Here is a 19,578-nt window from a genome sequence, read left to right as displayed (position 1 = left end):
AATTTTTTTAACTTATTGTCTCATTTCTCTTTACAATTATAGTGAGATTTGATTTACAGTCATCTTTAGTCTGGGGAGGGTTCAGTCCATGAACATCTTATACATATATTTAGATCATTACTACGCATGTGAGGATGATTGGTAAATCACATTTCATGAACTGAGGAGAGTAGTTTTATAACAAATCAGTGATAACTCTAAGCTTTAATTTGTTGTCATAGTCTTCTTTGAAAAGATCTTTTGCCTAGTGTTGAAATGCATTTGTGTTTTCAGGGAAACCCCAAAGCCACGGAGAAAATCAGGGAAGGTAAAAGAAGAGAAGGAGAAAAAGGAAATTAAAGTGGAAGTAGAGGTGGAGGTGAAAGAAGAGGAGAATGAAATTAGAGAGGATGAGGAACCTCCGAGGAAGTGAGTAGACAATTATTATTAAAAATGGAAATCTAACAGATTTTGAAACCACTAGTGGAAAATAGAGTGGGAGTGTGAGGAAGGATGTTGACATACACATGCTTCAAAATATGTATTTTTTAATTTAAAAAAATTTGGCCTCAAGCAGCTGAATTTCACTGGAGAGACTCTTGGTAAAAAATGTTTAGATTTTTTAGTTCTATTGCAGGGAGAAAGTATGTTTTATTCTCAGGGCTTTTAGATGATACATGGTAGCAACTCTAAAAGTAACACATTGAGATTTATCTAAGTCTTTCATAGTATTGCATGGTTTATGGAGGTATATATTTAATCTGTCTTACAGACTGATTTGAAAGTGAAATTACGTCAGAGTAAAATCTTGCTTGATTTGCCAGATATGTCTTTGACTTTATGTATTCTTGGTTATCCTTTGCCACTTGTTCTTTGTGTGTGTGTGTGTGTGTGTGTGTGTGTGTGTGTGTGTGTGTGTCTGTCTGTCTGTCTGTCTTCAGCCAGCCTTCACTCTGTAAGTTTTGATTCAGAATGTGTCTACTGTTACCCTGTCTTCAATTATAGGAGAGGAAGAAGACGAAAAGATGACAAAAGTCCACGTTTACCCAAAAGGAGGTGAGGAATTTTTACCCCTACTGTTTTGCACCTTATTCCAATACCAGGTACTTTACTTACATATTTAGACTTCATGATAATCCTGCAGGAATGGCCATTCAAAAATTTCACGAAAGCAACTTCACTAATATCCTAGATGCACAGGTATTATCTTATTTTCATTGTAAGATCTTGAAATTTCCAACAATCTTAATACTTTACCTTTTGGGGTGTTATTAGTTTATTTGTGTTACTTTTTAATTCCGTCAAATATTTGCTAATTCTTGGCTACTTCTAATACAAATTCTGTGTAATCTATATAGTAGTAAAGAGATTTTAATTCTTCCTACTATAAAATAGCTATTCTCTATAGCACAGTTTGAGTCAAAGGCCACTGTGCAGAGTGCCACTTTTGTTTTGCTAACTTTTCTTCTGCGTTTTGATAATAGAAAAAAGCCTCCAATCCAGTATGTCCGTTGTGAGATGGAAGGATGTGGAACTGTCCTTGCCCACCCTCGCTATTTGCAGGTCAGTGAAGTTGTTATATAAGAGCCTTTCCGGTTGTGTTCCATTACTTGTTCTTGCACCACGAGATTTTAATTTATTGGCTTGTGTAGGCTTTATCATTGACATATAATGTCAAGAAAAGTCTTTCTTTAAATATAAAATGACTTTAACCCATTTATGCCTAGTGTTCCGTTATTAGAATGCTAAGCTTGGGCAAGTTATTTATATCCTACTGCTCAAGGTCATCACCAAGGTCTGATTTTTCACAAAAAACATTTGCAACCTTTGGCATAAATGGGTTAATCATTATTAGTCCATTTGTGCTGCTATAATAGAGTACCTGAGACTGGGTAATTTACAGAGAACATACATTTATTTATTATCTTGTGGTTCTGGAGACTGGAAAGTCCAAGAGCATGGTGCCCACATCTCACAAGGGCCTTTTAACTGTGTCAGCCCATGGTTAAGTTATGGAAGTTAAGGAAGGGCAAGAATAGGTTGAACTTGCTTTTGTAACAAATCCACTCCAATGATAATATCAACCCATTTATATAAGGGTAGAGGCCTTAAGACCTAAGCACCTCCCATTAGGTCCTGCCTTCCAACACTATCACATTGGGGATTAAGTTTCCAACACATGAACTGTGGTGAACACATCCAAACTCATAGCATCTTCTCTTAAAAAAAAACAAAAAATGAAAAATGGTGACTAAGAATCTGAACCCAAATAGAGGACTTTCCTTGGAATCTTTCAATATTACAATAATTCCCAATGTGGTGTAAATACTTCTGATATGAGATGACGGTAACAACATTCCAAGACACAGAGTAACAGATTTTATTTTACAACGATTTAGAAAAAAAGTAAAATTAGAACTCAAACCTCTGATTTCTTGGATACTGTGTAGAATGAATAAAAGACTTTTAATTCAGGTTTTGTTTTTATTTTTTTTGAGTAGATTATTATTATTTTTGATGAGTAAAGGTACCACTTACATTTGGGTCCGGCAGGAAACATGAAAGTGAAATACTGCTTAGGAAATACCTGTTTGATCTTTAGCAACAAATATAACTTGACACTAAGGCCTTACTTATGGATTGTGGTTCAGTTATAACAATAGCTGCTCCTCCTCTGCTGTGTGCCATTTGCTGCTCTAAAGCACGGTACAATATATAAATCTCTTACCCCATAACAACACTTTGAGATGGTTATTGTTATCTCCATTTTACAAATGGGAACTGGAGCTTGAAATATTTATCTCCTAAGATTACAAAGGCTGGTGAATGACAGACCCAGATTGGAAACCAGGTCTGTATATTTCCATAGCCTGTGTTCTTAGCCATTTTATTTATTTATTTATTTGTTTTTTTTTTTTTTTTGAGACTGAGTCTGGCTCTGTGGCCCAGGCTGGAGTGCAGTGGCCGTATCTCAGCTCACTGCAAGCTCCGCCTCCTGGGTTTACGCCATTCTCCTGCCTCAGCCTCCCGAGTAGCTGGGACCACAGGCGCCCGCCACTTCGCGCGGCTAGTTTTTTGTATTTTTTTTAGTAGAGATGGGGTTTCACCGTGTTAGCCAGGATGGTCTCGATCTCCTGACCTCGTGATCCGCCCGTCTCGGCCTCCCAAAGTGCTGGGATTACAGGCTTGAGCCACCGCGCCCGGCCGCCATTTTATTATACTCCCTCACTATCCATGTGCGAAATCTAAGTATTTGGTTTTCTTTCAGTACTTTCAGGAAGCCTTGATTTATTTATTTTTTTCTCCCCTTTCACTTTCTCTTGTTTTAGCACCACATTAAATACCAGCATTTGCTGAAGAAGAAATACGTATGTCCCCATCCCTCTTGTGGACGACTCTTCAGGCTCCAGAAGCAACTTCTGCGACATGCCAAACATCATACAGGTACTTTTAAAATGTGTTTATCAAGTAGGTAATTAATTGCACTGTGGTTTTTTTTTTTTTTTTTTTTTTTTTTGCATGTTGGTAATGATAACGTTTTTCTAACATAAATCTTAAAAGATTCTATAGTCAAGTGTGTGGGGAAAAGGTGTGAAAATAAAATGTAGTAAGACAAATTTTCCAAGGGATGGAAAAACTAGGACTTTTGAATTTTTATCCTTTGACTTCTTGAACTTCTATGACCAGGATAATGATCTTTTACTGAGCATTCTGTATCAACTGTGGACTAAATACTTTATGTAATTATTGCTAATCAGTCTGTTCAACACCACTAAATTTGTTTATATTGATCTTCTTTTACAGCTAAGGAACTAGAAGCTTTGCAGGATTAAGTAACCTGCCCATGGTCACATAGCTAGTTTTTAGAAGCATAATACTCTGCTGCTATTGAAACTGTGAAAGCTAGCTGTTGAATTTGCATGTAACCTCCCATAGGAACTGTCAAAAAGAGATGCTGAGTGTCTGCAATATGTATTATAGAATAGACTCAAATTCAATTTATTTGTAACCACTGACCATCTCAGTGCAGTGTACCTAATAGGAACAAATTAGGTGCATACCACTGAGTATGTGCCAGACACTTGATAATTACACATTACCTTCTCAACAATCTTGGAGAGTAAGTCTAGGAATTCTAGTTGTAGAATTATGTCTCCTGCCCAAGGTCATACTGATAGATGTATTATCTCCTTCATTTACTGTAGGCAAGTTACTTCACTTCTCTTTTCACTTTTCCTTCTCTGTGTATTAAGGATACCAATATAAGTTATTGTAAGGATGAAATGAGATAACATAAAATGCTATTGACTACACAGAGCCTGGCACATGGTAGACTTTTTCACAATACCAGGATTGAACTTGACCACTCCAAAGTCTACAGTTTTCTTTTACCATGTTTCTTCAGAGTTATTTCCACAAGTAACAGTTATTTCTGTTTCTTGATAGGTACTGCAATTTCTGTCTTCCTTCTGCTCCCTGTTAATACTGTTTTTTGCCATAGAAAAGTCATTTCTGACAAGCCCTTTAGATTGTTTTAGTTAAATATCACAAGCCTATGAAAAACTTTTATAAATTCAGTACATTTCAAATATTTATATTTGGTTAATACAATTTATGGTGTTAGTTCTCCTTTTGCAAATTAGTGTATACAGACTTTTTTTTGCAAATTAATTTATTTAGCAAATAGATGCCCCACACAGGTTTGTCCTGCTATGGAACTGGAAATGTGGACATGACCTGGGAGATACTAAGAGTTTCCTAAGTTAAAACTGTGCATTTTTAGACCTTGCTATATAAAGTATGGAACACAGACCAACCAGCATTGACATCACTTGGGTTCTTATTAGAGATACAGAATCTCAGGCCCTGCTTCAGACCTGCTGAATCAGCATATACATTTAATAAGCTATCCAGGTGATCTGTAAGCTGTTTAGAAAGGAGTATAGGATTAAATTGAATGTTGTTCACCTTTTTTTTTCTTTTTTTTTTTTGAGACGAAGTCTTGCTCTGTCACCCAGGCTGGAGTACAGTGGCGTGATCTCAGCTCACTGCAAGCTCCGCCTCCCAGGTTCACGCCGCCGTTCTCCTGCCTCAGCCTCCTGAGTAGCTGGGACTGCAGGTGCCCGCCACCACGCCCGGCTGATTTTTTGTATTTTTAGTAGAGATGGGGTTTCACCGTGTTAGCCAGGATGGTCTCGATCTCCCGACCTCGTGATCCACCCGCCTCGGCCTCCCAAAGTGCTGGCATTACAGGCGTGAGCCACCGCGCCCGGCTGAATGTTGTTTACCTTTTAACTTAAATTCATGTTTTCATTCTGATTAATTCTGGTAATTTGAAGCAAAAGGAGTAGAAAATGTAGTGGTCATTAATTCAACAAATATATATATTGAGCACTTCTTTGGGCGCAGGCTTCCCGAACATGTGGTAAAGAAATGAATAAGTACAATGTTCCTTTACCTCGTAGATTGAACACCATGTTACCACATTCATCAGAAATCCTGCGTAGTGTGGTGGAGGGTGTTGTGAGTGACAAAGGGAGGTAGTTGAAAGGTGCAGAAGATGGGTAGGAAAATAAGGTAAAGTAGTACAGGTATTGTTTACATACATTTCATAGCAGCAACTCCAGTCTTGAGAAAAGTTTGTTTATCTTGGGTAACATTTTTTAAACCTGAAACAGGATATGATTACCTCTGGATCAGTTTTCTTTTATATAGTGCCAAGTTCTTGTGTTTTGTTTTTGTTTTGTTTGAATGCCAGTTCTTTCTGTGTAAGCATTCAGTTTTCATTGTCTGTGAAAAAAATTGTTTTAAGGAATAAAATATACGGAAAATATAGTTGTTTACTTGCTAAACACTTGGTATCCAAGACCTGGATTAGTGGTAAAATTGAGATGAGGATTCCAGTTCTTATATTTTTATCTAGTTTTTCTGTTTGTGTTTGTTGTTGTTGTTGTTGTTGTTGTTTAAACAGGTCCTTATGCTACTGTGTGTTTGGATGTTTTCTTAAAGCAATTTTTCCTTTTTAAATTTTGTTTACCGAAAGTGTTTATACATTGAAAATAGCATTGCTTTTACTCTAAATTACCTGCCCCATCATCTGCTTACTTACTGTAAGGGAGGGAAAATACATATTTTACAGGGTGTCTAAATAGAACACTAACCACAGTATTTTTCTTCGTAGATCAAAGGGATTATATCTGTGAATATTGTGCTCGGGCCTTCAAGAGTTCCCACAATCTGGCAGTGCACCGGATGATTCACACTGGCGAGAAGCCATTACAGTGAGTATTATTTACTGGTGAACATCTGGGTGAGAAGGATATATGCCCTACTTGAAGGTTTGCCACTTTACAAACATTTTAGTTTCCACTGCTGTTTACTTTCATCAAATAAATGAGTGGATGTTGATTGGGAGCATTAGTTAGTGGCCTTTTTCTTAGTTTCCCTCTGTTTTTCAAGCAAACAGAAGAAAATCAGATAAGTTTTCCATCTAGTAACATTTCCCAATCCTTCAAAAGAAGTGTGTTACTGATTATTATGCATGTATGTATATATGTGAGCTCTGAATTCTAACCCTGACCCTGAATAAGAGCACTCTTTATTTCTCTGTTGGATCAGCCATTTCCTTTTCTCCTCTCCTTAGATGTGAGATCTGTGGATTTACTTGTCGACAAAAGGCATCTCTTAATTGGCACATGAAGAAACATGATGCAGACTCCTTCTACCAGTTTTCTTGCAATATCTGTGGCAAAAAATTTGAGAAGAAGGACAGCGTGGTGGCACACAAGGCAAAAAGCCACCCTGAGGTGCTGATTGCAGAAGCTCTGGCTGCCAATGCAGGCGCCCTCATCACCAGCACAGATATCTTGGGCACTAACCCAGAGTCCCTGACGCAGCCTTCAGATGGTCAGGGTCTTCCTCTTCTTCCTGAGCCCTTGGGAAACTCAACCTCTGGAGAGTGCCTACTGCTAGAAGCTGAAGGGATGTCAAAGTCATACTGCAGTGGGACAGAACGGGTGAGCCTGATGGCTGATGGGAAGATCTTTGTGGGAAGCGGCAGCAGTGGAGGCACTGAAGGGCTGGTTATGAACTCAGATATACTCGGTGCTACCACAGAGGTTCTGATTGAAGATTCAGACTCTACTGGACCTTAGTGGACAGGAAGACTTGGGGCATGGGACAGCTCAGACTTTGTATTTAAAGGTTAAAAAGGACAAAAAAAAAAAATCTAAAGCATTTAAAATCGAGTGAAATAACTGAAGGGCCTGCTCTTTCCATTGTGGATCACAGCACACACATACATACACACACCCCCTTCCAATTCCCATCCCCTGTTCTCCCTCTATTGCTCCCCTTATAAAATTGATGTTGTCTTTACCAGAAAGGTAGACAAAAAAGAAGCAGCAGCAGCTCTTAAAGTGAGGGTTATTCTCATACTGGGTTCCAGCCATCAGCAGACTTCCTGCTCATCGGCAGATCCTCCTTTCCAACCTGTAACTCTGATGTGCTCTGGATCAGCTTTTAATTTTTAATAGTATATTACTGTCTTCTAAATCCCTTCTCCTCCTCTACTGCTGCCCTATGGTTCTGGCTCCTACCCCCTGCGGCACACTTACCTTCAAATACCATAGAATTCTAATCTCTGGAGGCTGGCAGCTTGACTTGGCACTTTAGGGCCCCTTAGCAGGGTGAGCTGTTAAAACAGCACACATCTCTCATCCCCTCTTCCTTTATTCCCCACTGGGTTTCAGAAAGGAAGGATATATGGGGACCACCTCCCTCCTCTTTGATCCCAGCATCTCAGTCCCCCTCCCAAACCTCCATATGGCTCTCAATGGTGCTCACTTGCTTGGAAGCAGGCTCCCAATAGGGAGAGGGCTGCCCTCTACACAGTCTCTTCGACTGTAAGACAGGGCTCTGTATCAGTGAGGCGACGAGAAAAGTCCCAGGCTAATGGCAGAAATTTGCACTTTGAACATGTGTGTTTTTGTGTTGTGGAACCTGAGATTCCTTATTTATTAACAAAGTCTGATTTTTTTTTTTTCTTTTTGGAGTCTTTGTTGCTATATTTTGTGGGGCTGGGAGAGAGAGATTAGATTATTTTGACATGGGATCCCTTCCATAACAGGTACTTTGAAGGCAAGACATAGGGTTGAAGAAGCACAGCCAGCCTCTGAAATCATAGCTCTCTAGTGGCCTTTAAAGAAAGCTGGTCCTCAGCACTAACAAAATCACTACAATAGCCTAGTGCTTTTTTGGAAGCCTTTTTAGGGAAGAATGTTAGGTTCGTGGTAACTAGTATGCTCTTTGAGATTTTTAGAGCGTTGAGACTTAGGAATTTTGAGAGGATGAGGAGGGTTGTTCAGAATCTAAGTTATAGATAGAAGATTGTTTCTTGTGAATTTATTTCTTTTCTCTTTTTTGCCCCTACCATTTCCTTACATTTCCCTTGGGGCCCATCTCTGGCTCCTCGCTTTTTGTTTTTTGCTTTGCTTTTTATCATCAGTTCATTCCAGCTCCCTGTTAGTGAAGGACACTGCTGTTAGTGAAGGAACAAAGTCTATGAGTCCTAAAATTTTAAGTCAAATTAAACTCTCTTTCCCCTTTAGTAACACTTCAGAAGAGGAAAAACTTCAATAGCCAAAGTTAATAATCCTATATAATAATTGCTTTGACTTTCAACTAAAATTCTGGGAATCACAATTTCCTAGGGATAGAGATTGTGTTGGGGCCTGGACTGCTTATTGCTGTTCACTGGAGAGAAGAGGTAGTGTTTTTGTACAAGGTCATATTGCCAAAAGCCCCAAATCCTGTTTTGGCTCATCTTCAGGTAAAGAGTAATTCCTATCCTGTGTGCCTCAAAAGCTAGAATCGAAGGCTTACGCTATTCATTGTTTATTGTCAGAAATGCGTGATGGCTATTGCAAAGAATGACGTTTTGCTGGGAAAAAAAAAAGTTTGTTTTTCACAAACATGGTTTATCAATTTTTTTTTTTTAATTCTTTTTTCCCAAAAAGAAGAGTAACAAAATGTCATTTCTGAAAGAGGCTTACTTTATACCCACTACTGTTAGCATTTGAGATGCCAGGGAATAGGGAGTGAGACACCTACAATCACCAGTCTCAAATGTGCTATTGTTTCTTTTCAGAGTGTTGCAGATTTGCCATTTCTCCATAATATGGGGATAGAAAATGGCATAAAGATAGAAGGAATGTAGAATATGCTTTCCTGCCAACATGGTTTGGAGTTGACTTTGGTATATTGAGTAGATTTGAAAATACAAGATTGATTGGATGAATCTACAAAAAAGTTGTCCTACTCTCAGGTCCCTTTTATACTTTCTGACTAGCTATCATCTGTATTCCACACTTCGCTTTTTCGTCACACTTATCCTTTGTTTCCATAAATTTCATTTGCAGTGGTTAGTCATCAGATATTTTAGCCTCCTACACAAAAGCAAACTGCATTTTTAAAAATCTTTCTGAGATGGGAGAAAGTGTATTCTCCTGATACCACTCTACCCACAAAAAAAACAACCTGTTAGTTTTACTAATTAGAAACTTGCTGTACTTTTTCTTTTAGGGATCAACGGCCCTCTTCATAGCTATCATTTGCCTACAATAAATTATTGCAGCAGTTTGCAATACCAAAATATTTTTTATGGACTTTATATTTTTCCTTTCGATAAAGGGATGCTGCATAGTAAAGAGTTGGTATAATTAAACTATCTCAGCCCTTTCCCTGCTTTCCTTTCTGCTCCATATGCCTCATTGTCCTTCCAGGGAGCTCTTTTAATCTTAAAGTTCTACATTTCATACTCTTAGTCAAATTCTGTTACCTTTTTAATAACTCTTCCCACTGCATATTTCCATCTTGAATTGGTGGTTCTAAATTCTGAAACTGTAGTTGAGATACAACTATTGAGTATTTCTGGGAGATGTGCATCCCTCTTCTTTGTGGTTGCCTAAGATTATTTTGCATAATTGAGACTCCTTGATAATGCTTCAGAGAGTTTAGGCAAACGCTAGCCATGGCCGTGGGAGTACTGGGAGTAAAATAAAAATATTAAGGTATAGACTAGCATCCACATAGAGCACTTGAACCTCCTTTGTACCTGTTTGGGGAAAAAATATAAAGAGTGTACTACCAATCTAAATAAGATTATTATAGTCTGGTTGTTTGAAATGCCATTTTTTTCTCCTTTTGTGTTTTTCCCACTTTCCAGTGTACTCGAAAATTGAACAAATGTAATGGATCAATTTAAAATATTTTATTTCCTAAAAGCCTTTTTTGCCTGTTGTAATGTGCAGGACCCTTCTCCTTTCATGGGAGAGACAGGTAGTTACCTGAATATAGGTTGAAAAGGTTATGTAAAAAGAAATTATAATAAAAGGGATACTTTGCTTTTCAAATCTTTGTTTTCTCTTAATCTAGGTAAGGCATATTAAAAATAAATATGTAAAGAAGAAAAATAAAAGTTGTCTTCATGGAAGCAACTTGTCTTCCTTGATTGTACTGAGTTACAGTTATCCTAGGGGTGAAACATGTGATGCTGCTAAGCAAATCAGATGCTCTCAGAACAGGTGTTGTGTGGGGCATATTGTTGTTTGCTTTTGTTGAGAATCAGGTGGTTGATTTTTGACTGTTTAGTTCTTGATTTCTAATGCTGAAATGACATGATTCTGTTATTCAGCAAACTTGGAAATCTTGATGTTTTGACAAATTCTTCCTAGGAAAACTGGCATATTAACCTAGTAGATGGAACATTAAGGATTATGTGAGGTTAATTTTACCCTGATAATGACAAAACCTTGATAGCGTTTAATATCAATACTTCTTCTCAAAATCGAATATTTGTATCAAGTACTGGTTTTTGTTTTGAAAAAGAGAAAACTACAATCCTTCTGCCTTCTTAAAAGCCATACTGTTGTAGCTGCCCCAGGCTGCTCTCTTACATCTCCCATTTATTGTTTACTTTTATAAATTTGCTTCTAAGATAGTATGTGTTTCAGCTTATTGGCAGTATCTGTGATATAAATAATGAAAGCTAATTCTTTCATTTAGGGATGAAATCTTTAGCCCTTACCCAATAAGCATCATTCTCTAAGTTAAATGCAATAGAATGACAACTCTCCAAGTACCTTTTAACTCTTATACTGTCATTTCAAAGTCCAGCTCATTCTCTTATTTTAAGAAGCATGTGGTATGACTGGGTAGGGGAGAAAAAAAGGAAAGCATGTTGTCACTTGAGTGAGACTGCTTTAGAAATGTTACCAAGTTAGCATTGGGTGTTTCCTGTTCTTTGGAAGAGAACAGGCCTAAATAGTACCTTCCTCCTCCTCTGTAGCTACCAGGAAGGCACCATGATTGAAATAAGAGATGCTCCCTTGCTTGATTTTTACGTTTAAATTAAATTATCTTTAAAAGTACTTAAGGATGGGAGTGAAAAAATGCTATGTTTTTAAAGGACTTCCTTGACGCAACCTTTGTTTCTTGAACAAAATGTAAACTAGCTAAACAGAAAATGAAATTGGAAAGTCAGTGGGAGAAACAACTGTAGAATCAGACTTCTATTTAAATTCAAGCCTCGTTACTTGATTTTGTGAATGTTATTTCTTGAAGTTTCAGTTTATTATATGGGAGAAATAACATTTACCTCAGAATTATTCTGAAGATCAAATGGAATTGCTTTAAAGTATTTAGCTCACTGTCTGACCCATGGTAGTTGCTTAATAAATGGCAGCTGTATCAATAATAATTTCATCGAATAAACATTTCGCCAGCCTATGAGAAAAAAGACATGGGAAGCATAAGGGAGAGTGATAATAAAATGAACTGATTCTAAGTGTGTATGAGATAGATTACATTAGGCAGGGGTGCCATGAGGATTAGTATGATAGTGACCTTGTTGCTAAGTGCAAAAGCAAAACAATGACGTAGAAACAAGTGTGCTAAGTACTGAGTGGAGGAGAGAGATGGAGGCAGACGCTGCAAGGGAAAAAAAAAGTCTGATTAAAAAGGGCCCTTTCATTCCACAGGCACAAAAATCCACAGCCAGGAATTTGCTACCACCTCTGAGTCAGGCAGGGGGTGGGGGTGGGGTGCACAATCCCATTAGTAGAGAATGTGCAGTGGGTTTAGTCTGTGAGAGTCACATTTCTTATTTGGACCAGTGTAGACAGGAGTAAACCCAGCTCACTTGTTTCCTGGGACAGTTAAGGGATGGCTTTCGCAGAGCATTCACCGCTGACCCCTCACCGTCGGGACCTCTGTAGCCGCTCTATCTGGCTAGCAAGGAAGATTCGTTCAGACCTGACTGCTCTTACGGAATCTTATGTAAGTTGCCTATTTTGCTGTTATCTGTTTTCCCTTCATCTTTTCTGATCCAGCAACTTACCATCATGCATCAGCTCCATTACCAATTGTGAAAGCTCTAATCATATAGTCATTCATATAGGTTATTTGACATGGGCCCTTCCCTTGAGGAAACCCATGTGACCTTATTTTCTTCCTTCAGGCTGTTTAGGAGATATGTTACTTGAATGAGAAAATATATATGGGGTTCTAGATAGGATTGGCTTATATGTCTTGGAGGCTACTCCAAATTGGTTTGCATATATCCTGAATACTACTAGAACAGATTAGCCATGGGCCCTCTGGGTTCTTCATAGCCATTGTTCTGAATTTTTCAGCTATGTAAATGAAAGGTTTATGGGATAGAGTACTATGAACGTGGGAGGAATTTGCAAATCCTACCAATTTCTCTTATATAGCATTAGCCACCCACCTTTTAGTATTCTGCATCAAAAGTAGAGTACGTCTAAAGAAAAAGGTAAGCTATCAAAAGGATCTCCTAGAAGATTCATTGGAGACTTGTGGAAGTGTCGAATTCTTGAGCTAACTGGAGTTCCAGATTTGTCTTCTAATAGCCGGGGGATCCCCATCAATTTCCACCTAAGATATGCTGTGGAAATACTCCAGCCCCTGTGGAGAGTTTTGAATTTAGGCTCTCTGAGAACTGATTTATCTTTGTACAGCCTCACCAGACAGAATTCAGACTCTCTCGGAGTGCTCAATGGGGAGAGGGAAGTTAGAGAAATTCTACAATGGCTATATTCCAGGGCTTCCTAGTTGTGGCTAGTGTCTACAAGTATGTTTAAAAATACTTAAACTTTAATATGATTAAAATATTCCAGGTAGAAAGTTTGAAGTGAGAAGGAGAAATTCTTCTAAATCAGTTTTCAAACTTTAGAACTCAATGAAATCTGAACATTCTTCCAAGAAAAATCCATAGGTACTCAATTTCAGGGAGTACTGGGTCTTTCTAAAGCGCAGTCATGGAGCTCAAATGAAGAGTTCCTACTGTAGACCTATTATTTACTTTACAGCTTGGATCGTTGGCCAGAGAGGTGGGTGAGATTTTGTATGAAATTTAGGAGTGATTTAAGGACATTGGGGTGATTACAGAAGATGTGGTGTTTTCCTGTATCCTCGGCCAGGTGAAGCATCAGGGCCTGAACGAGAACATCAACCTGGATTCTGTGGATGGGGTGCCAGTGGCAAGCACTGATCAGTGGAGTGAGCTGACCGAGGCAGAGCGACTCCAAGAGAACCTTCAAGCTTATCGTACCTTCCATGTTTTGTTGGCCAGGCTTTTAGAAGACCAGCAGGTGCATTTTACCCCAACCAAAGGTGACTTCCATCAAGCTATACATACCCTTCTTCTCCAAGTTGCTGCCTTTGCATACCAGATAGAGGAGTTAATGATACTCCTGGAATACAAGATTCCCCGCAATGAGGCTGATGGGATGCCTTTTAGTTTTGGAGATGGTGGTCTCTTTGAGAAGAAGCTGTGGGGCCTAAAGGTGCTGCAGGAGCTTTCACAGTGGACAGTGAGGTCCATCCATGACCTTCGTGTCATTTCTTCTCATCAGACTGGGATCCCAGCACGTGGGAGCCATTATATTGCTAACAACAAGAATGTGTAGCAGCCCCTTCTCCCTTGCTTTCTCTTCTAATGGAATATAGATAGTTACCTGGGGCCTCGCTTTCGCATCTTAAATTTCTGAAAACGATTAAGACTACAGGCACTTTCTTTCTTTCTTCTCTGACCACCTGCAGCCTGTTGAAGGACTACAGGCATTTTCATCAAGTAACATTGGAGACATACACAAATGGGCATACAAGTTTAGCCTGGGGGGTGTGATTGTGTGCACGCGTGCACGTGCTACAGGTGTAAGAGTGGGAGCAGGGACAACATCCTTCCACTTCAGGGTTCTAATCTTTCTAACCCTCTAAGTAACCTCTACAGGCATTTAACAGCCTTACAGACAGAATATACATATGTTAATTCTAGTTCTGGATGACTCGGTCTGAGAAGATTCAATTTAAAATCAGACTCTTTAGTCGATTTAAACTCTTAAGAGAATAAAAATAATAATGGCTAACTTTTATTATCTACTATATTGAGGCAATATGCCAAGGGTCTTTATGTATATTATGTACAGCTTTTACAACCTTGTGAACAAGGTGGTGGTGCTCCCATTCAGTAGATGAGAAAACAGGCTCACAGAGATTTGGTTAAGCTCACACAACTAACAAGTGGCACACAGAGTTTGAACACAGATCATTCTTGTAAAGCCTATGTGCCTTGCACTTTAGAGGCTTGGTGATGAATCACTGCACCTCTTTGTCACAGGGTGTTGGAAGATGCATCCATGTAATCTGTTCCCGTCGCTGGAAAACAGCTGCCATTAGATGTCCTCAGAAGTCAGTTGCGAATTTTAGCGTTAAAGTCAGGATTTGTTTTTCATACTTGGCAGTGAAGAGGGCAGCTGGAGATCTTAAGATTCCATTTTGGAAAATGATTAGGCCCACCACACTTCTGAACTTTGGAAGCTGGAGATGTTTAGTAATACAGCCTGATTTTAAAATGCTCACTAAATGTTCTCGAATATTGGGTTGGGCACAGCTTATACCAGGTTACCTCACTTTTAATTAGTGAGGCAGGCAGTGTAACCTAAGCATTTGTGAACAATGAGTGGAATACTAAAGTTAAAAAGTCATCAAACTTTCACCTCAAATTATCTGGACTTAGTCATGAGGAAAGGGTGAGGCCCACTCTGTTCCTACTGGAGATACCAGAGACTCTGAAACTATACAGTAAAGCTTCTGTGCTGCGTAACAAAGGGGCAGGCTCTGCTTTTAATTTCTTGTAAGAAGCACACATAGTATGAAAGGTTGGTCAATGTGGACATTAATGGAAAAGGCCATGTACTGGTGGTGTGATGTGAATGCAAAAATTTTCAAGTGTGTCTATTTTATACTTATCAATTAAAACTCAAGATCATGGATTGGGAGACCAAGTTAATTTAATTAATTGGGGCTTCTGTATTCATAAACGAACCATGAGTCAGGACTAGCTCCCATAGGTTTCATGAGGTGTGGATGAGTAGCTTAGCTTGTATCCTTTCTCACATGGGTGTGTGTACAAAACTCCATGAAGTCACTATTACCAGAGTACTCTGGGCTAGGCATTGTAACAGTTCAGAGAAGGTAAGGCCCTGCTTTCTAGTATGCATTTGTGGCAATATGGTTGTTTGTGTGTATACACACACACACACACACACACACACTGTTACTGTAATCAGTGATGCAGACAGTGTAACCCAAGCCTTGTGGACAGTGAGTGGAATACTAAAGTTAAAAAGTCACAGAACTCCTTCACCTCACATTCTCTGGACTTAGTCATGAGGAAAGGGTGAGGCTCACTCTGTTCTCACTGGAGATACCAGAGATTCTGTAAACACACACACAAACACACACGCACATACACACAGTCGAAATTATAAGTCCTAGGTTTGTTAGGAAGCTAAAGGAAGGAGATCAACAGGGCCCCAAAGTAGTTTCCTGGAGGAAGTAGGAGTTGTGTCTTAATACAAAACTACAAAATACTCTGTACTGGTTGAGTACAAAATAGAAGTCATGAGAGAAGGGAAGAGGTGGTCATTTGTAATTTTGGCACTGAATGTGTAGTCTTATTCCATTCAAACTTTGTCTTAATCATTTCTTCTGCTCAACAGCAGCATTCTCAAATAATGAAGTTTCTGCTTATTAATATAAGATGTTGTCCTCATACTCCCTCCACCAAAAAAAAAGTTTTTAAAAAATGAGTGTCCCCTCTCCAAGTGTTTTTATGCTCAACAGGTATAGCAGCAGACATCTGTAGAAGTTTCAGAACTCAGTGGAGCTTGGCTTAAGCTCTCATGAGTTGCATATAAAGGAATATGTATGTATAAGAGGTGGACTTGAAGTGGCAGAGGGTCCACAAAAGGTACAAGTACTAACCATTGAATGGGAGGAGATAGAAAAATGTGTAAGTCACAATTAAGGCACAGAATCACCAAGTCTTTACCAAGTGCGTTTTCAGCACTTTGCAAAACGCTGTGTATTTGTCTTTCAAGAAGCATACAATACGCACCCAAAAGAAGTGTGGGGAAAGCTAATCTTAGAAAATAATACAGGGGAAATGATCAGTAGGCCATGCCACAAAAAGCAACATGTATGAGATCTGAATGTGTAGACATTGCATCATGTTTATTTGAAATGAATAAATAGAAAAAGGGACTGACAATGGATTAGTGTTCTAGGTGTGTGTCTTATAGTAAAGAAGAGGATAATGATGACACTATGGAATTATGTTTTTTTAGGGATATGGAACCCCAAGAAGATTTTGTTCATTAGATTTTATTCTCTTGATCTGATACGGACAAGATCTCTGGGAAATCATACATGGCATAACTATATAGATCGAATTATAGTTTAAGGTACATAGATTTAGTTTCTAGCCCTAACTCATTTTGTAAAAACAATTTCTTCTGCCTCCTTTTCAGAAAGTACCTTCTGAAAAGTCCTCTGTGGGTAAAGAGATCCGTTTTCCTGAGTCAAGTAATTTCATGGATGAGAATTTTTCTTGTATTCATGTAAGAGGTGATTTGGAAAAGGCTTGCAAATTAGCACAAATTTGAAGGCCAAACATGGAATAAAATTAGCCTTAAGATAATCAGGTTTAAGTGAAGTGAGAGTTTTAATAAAAATGGAAAATGTAAAGTCATAGCTCTGGTATTGCTGTTATTTCAGGCTGCTATGGATTAATGCCCAAAGGATGACTCATTGTTGTGATCACTTGTCAGACAGGGAGAGGACTAGTAAATGTTTCAGGAAGACATATCTGAAAAGTTATTTAGATTGAATTTTGTTTGTGAATCCTCAGCTCTTCATGCGGTACCTGAGCATCTCTGTTAAGGGGTGAAATAGAGACACAAGAAGCAGAGAGACCTCCTCCGGGATGCAAAGGGGATTGGTAAAGAGGAAGGGGATGGGGAGGGAGTAGAATTTGGATTTCACTTCAGTTGATTCTCTCTCTCTGTGTGTGTGTGTGTGTGTGTGTGTGTGTGTGTGTGTGTGTGTGTGGTTCCTAATGTAGTTTTTAGGTCAGGACATTTCTTTAAAAGAATGGTTTGGCCTCCTGCCTCATCCCACCTCCACTGCAAGCATCAGACCCATCCAAGAATGAGCTCTCTGAATGTGGGTACATTCAAAAACCGAAAAATGATAAAAACTTCATTTCTTGGCTTCTGTAGCACTCTGAGAACTACAGATAAAGACAGAATAAGATAATTTGATAGTTTGATGAAATGTCAGGGTGTGAGATAAAATCTACGTGCTTGTGATTCTTAACATAAAAGATTGTTTGGATCAATCTGGTTTGAACACATAGAAAACAAAAGATGCAAGAATAGCTAACAATAAAGTTCTTTTCTTAGCAATACCATGAGTTACTTCTTTTCTGTATCTTTGGATGAATGAGGGGAATTTCAAGTGACTTCAGCATTGGATGAAACATAATCCTCCCAGCCAGGGCCAGGCTCAGTCAAGCGTGCTAAGTAAATCTCCATGATGCCAGGCCACTCACACTGGGCAAAACTCCCAGGGCCATTCAGCCTAGAATAGGTAGATTGCCCCTATATCACCAGGCCAATGCTTTGCCCTCTGAATATGTAGTCCTAACAGCTAGACTGCAGATGAAAAAGATTTCCTTTTACATGGCTTAATTGACCCCCCCCCCCCCTCCCACAATTAAGCTTTTGACTTCAAGAGAAGAATCCTGACTAGCCCATTTTTAGTCAGGTTGGAGGTAGAAACCAAATTATTGAAAATCACATAGAGGAAAATATGAAACAGTTACTGAGAGATTCTGTATTTCTATCTACATATTTAGGATTGTATGAAAGGGAATAATGTAACATGTCAAGCAGCTCTGCACTATTTTATATTATTTAATCCTCTGACATATTATCTCTTAGATCAGGAAAATGAGAATGAAAATTAACTTGCCCAAATTTCTTCCTCTAGCATCTGACAGCGCTGGAGTCTTAATTCTGACTCTAAAACTGACTTTACTACACCTTGTGCCATAGGACATCTAGTAATAGAAATTCTCTTATTCTGAAATCCATTCTCTGTCTCTAATCCACTCTCCTTGGTTAAAGCCAATACAGGCTTGCACCGAATTTTGTTCTGTAACAAAGTCTATATAAATTTCTAAACTTTGAGACAAGTCACTCTTTTTCTGAGCTTCCTCATTTATGAAATGAAAATGATGAAAAATAGCTAAGTAACTTCATAGTTGTTATAGACAAATTGAGTATCTGAAATTACTTGTAACTGACATACAGACATCACCAAGTATATTTAATGCCTCAGGTAGCTTGGATTCACAGAGTGGATTGAGGAGCAAGCTCTGTATCTCAGAGAACACTACCTGCTTACCAGGAATGATCTGGCCACAGCCTCGACCTCACCCTATTGTGCCTATTGGCTTTTGGCCACTGGAGGTCGACCCAGTCTCATTCACAGCCTCCAGGAATCATCCACCTCCCTGGAGAGTTACAACCCAGGCTGTTCACCCAGGAGGCAGCTTTCACAGTAGGCGGGGTCAGAGAAGTCCTGGAGAAGCCTGGTAGGCTCCAGAGGGAGCCAAGGAAACATGCAGACTAAGGAGCTGCCCAGGATACATTAAAGCATGCATTTAGACTTAGAATCATCCCACCATATGCCTACACCCTCCTGTTAATACCAGAAGGAGCTCAAACTTCATTTAGTTCAATCTCTTCATTAAACACAGCAAGAAGAAGCCAAAGAGGTTCAGCAATTTGCCCTGGCATCCCAGCTAGAAAGTGGCAGAATGAGACCTACAGTCCATGGATCCCCCCACTGCACTTTCCTGCTTCTCCATCAAAGCAACCTCATTTTAGGAAACATGTGGTAAGTCTTTCTTGCTCTCTTGTATGCAGCGCCCTCTAGCTCCCTCACCTCTAATAATCCTTTAGGAGCTGTAGGAACAGCACCTCATGATCCAGACTTCTTTTGCCACTCCAACTGCCACCTCTACTATAATTTGAGGGTGTTATATTTCATCCCTCCCCTGATATGATGGGGGAAAGATGTGGCCCATTCTGAGGAATGCATTCTGAGGTAATGGCTAAATATGTTACTCCTTTCAGGGTAACAGTTATTTGAACAAGGCACTCACAGGAA

General features: G+C 39.1%; 2 protein-coding genes across 3 annotated transcripts in view; both read left to right on the top strand.

Annotated features, from left to right (window-relative positions):
• The window catches only part of ZFP91 (ZFP91 zinc finger protein, atypical E3 ubiquitin ligase), a 42,791-nt gene extending 32,320 nt beyond the window's left edge, over nucleotides 1–10,471 (top strand). For both annotated transcript variants that reach the window (XM_005577791.5, XM_005577790.5), the window contains exons 6-11: nucleotides 274–408; nucleotides 985–1,035; nucleotides 1,464–1,542; nucleotides 3,309–3,423; nucleotides 6,161–6,260; nucleotides 6,623–10,471. In XM_005577791.5, the coding sequence (XP_005577848.1) occupies nucleotides 274–408; nucleotides 985–1,035; nucleotides 1,464–1,542; nucleotides 3,309–3,423; nucleotides 6,161–6,260; nucleotides 6,623–7,133 (991 nt within the window). In that variant the 3' untranslated portion in view covers nucleotides 7,134–10,471. The remainder of the gene's footprint in view (nucleotides 1–273; nucleotides 409–984; nucleotides 1,036–1,463; nucleotides 1,543–3,308; nucleotides 3,424–6,160; nucleotides 6,261–6,622) is intronic.
• A 1,652-nt stretch (nucleotides 10,472–12,123) lies between these two features.
• Nucleotides 12,124–17,807, top strand: CNTF (ciliary neurotrophic factor). The gene is made up of 2 exons (XM_005577789.5): nucleotides 12,124–12,315; nucleotides 13,479–17,807. Exons 1-2 carry the CDS (start codon nucleotides 12,202–12,204, stop codon nucleotides 13,965–13,967), a joined length of 603 nt encoding a protein of 200 aa, XP_005577846.2. The 5' UTR covers nucleotides 12,124–12,201; the 3' UTR covers nucleotides 13,968–17,807.
• The last annotated feature ends 1,771 nt before the right edge of the window (nucleotides 17,808–19,578 follow it).

The sequence above is a fragment of the Macaca fascicularis genome, chromosome 14, assembly GCF_037993035.2.
Source record: "Macaca fascicularis isolate 582-1 chromosome 14, T2T-MFA8v1.1".
In the NCBI taxonomy this organism is placed as follows: domain Eukaryota; kingdom Metazoa; phylum Chordata; class Mammalia; order Primates; family Cercopithecidae; genus Macaca; species Macaca fascicularis.
This window is presented reverse-complemented; position numbering and strand designations above follow the sequence as displayed.

Coding starts and splice junctions, on each gene's coding strand:
- CNTF (XM_005577789.5), top strand. CDS start 12,202: ATGGCTTTCGCAGAGCATTCACCGCTGACCCCTCACCGTCGGGACCTC. Junction 12,316..13,478: donor CTGCTCTTACGGAATCTTAT/GTAAGTTGCCTA, acceptor ATCCTCGGCCAG/GTGAAGCATCAGGGCCTGAA.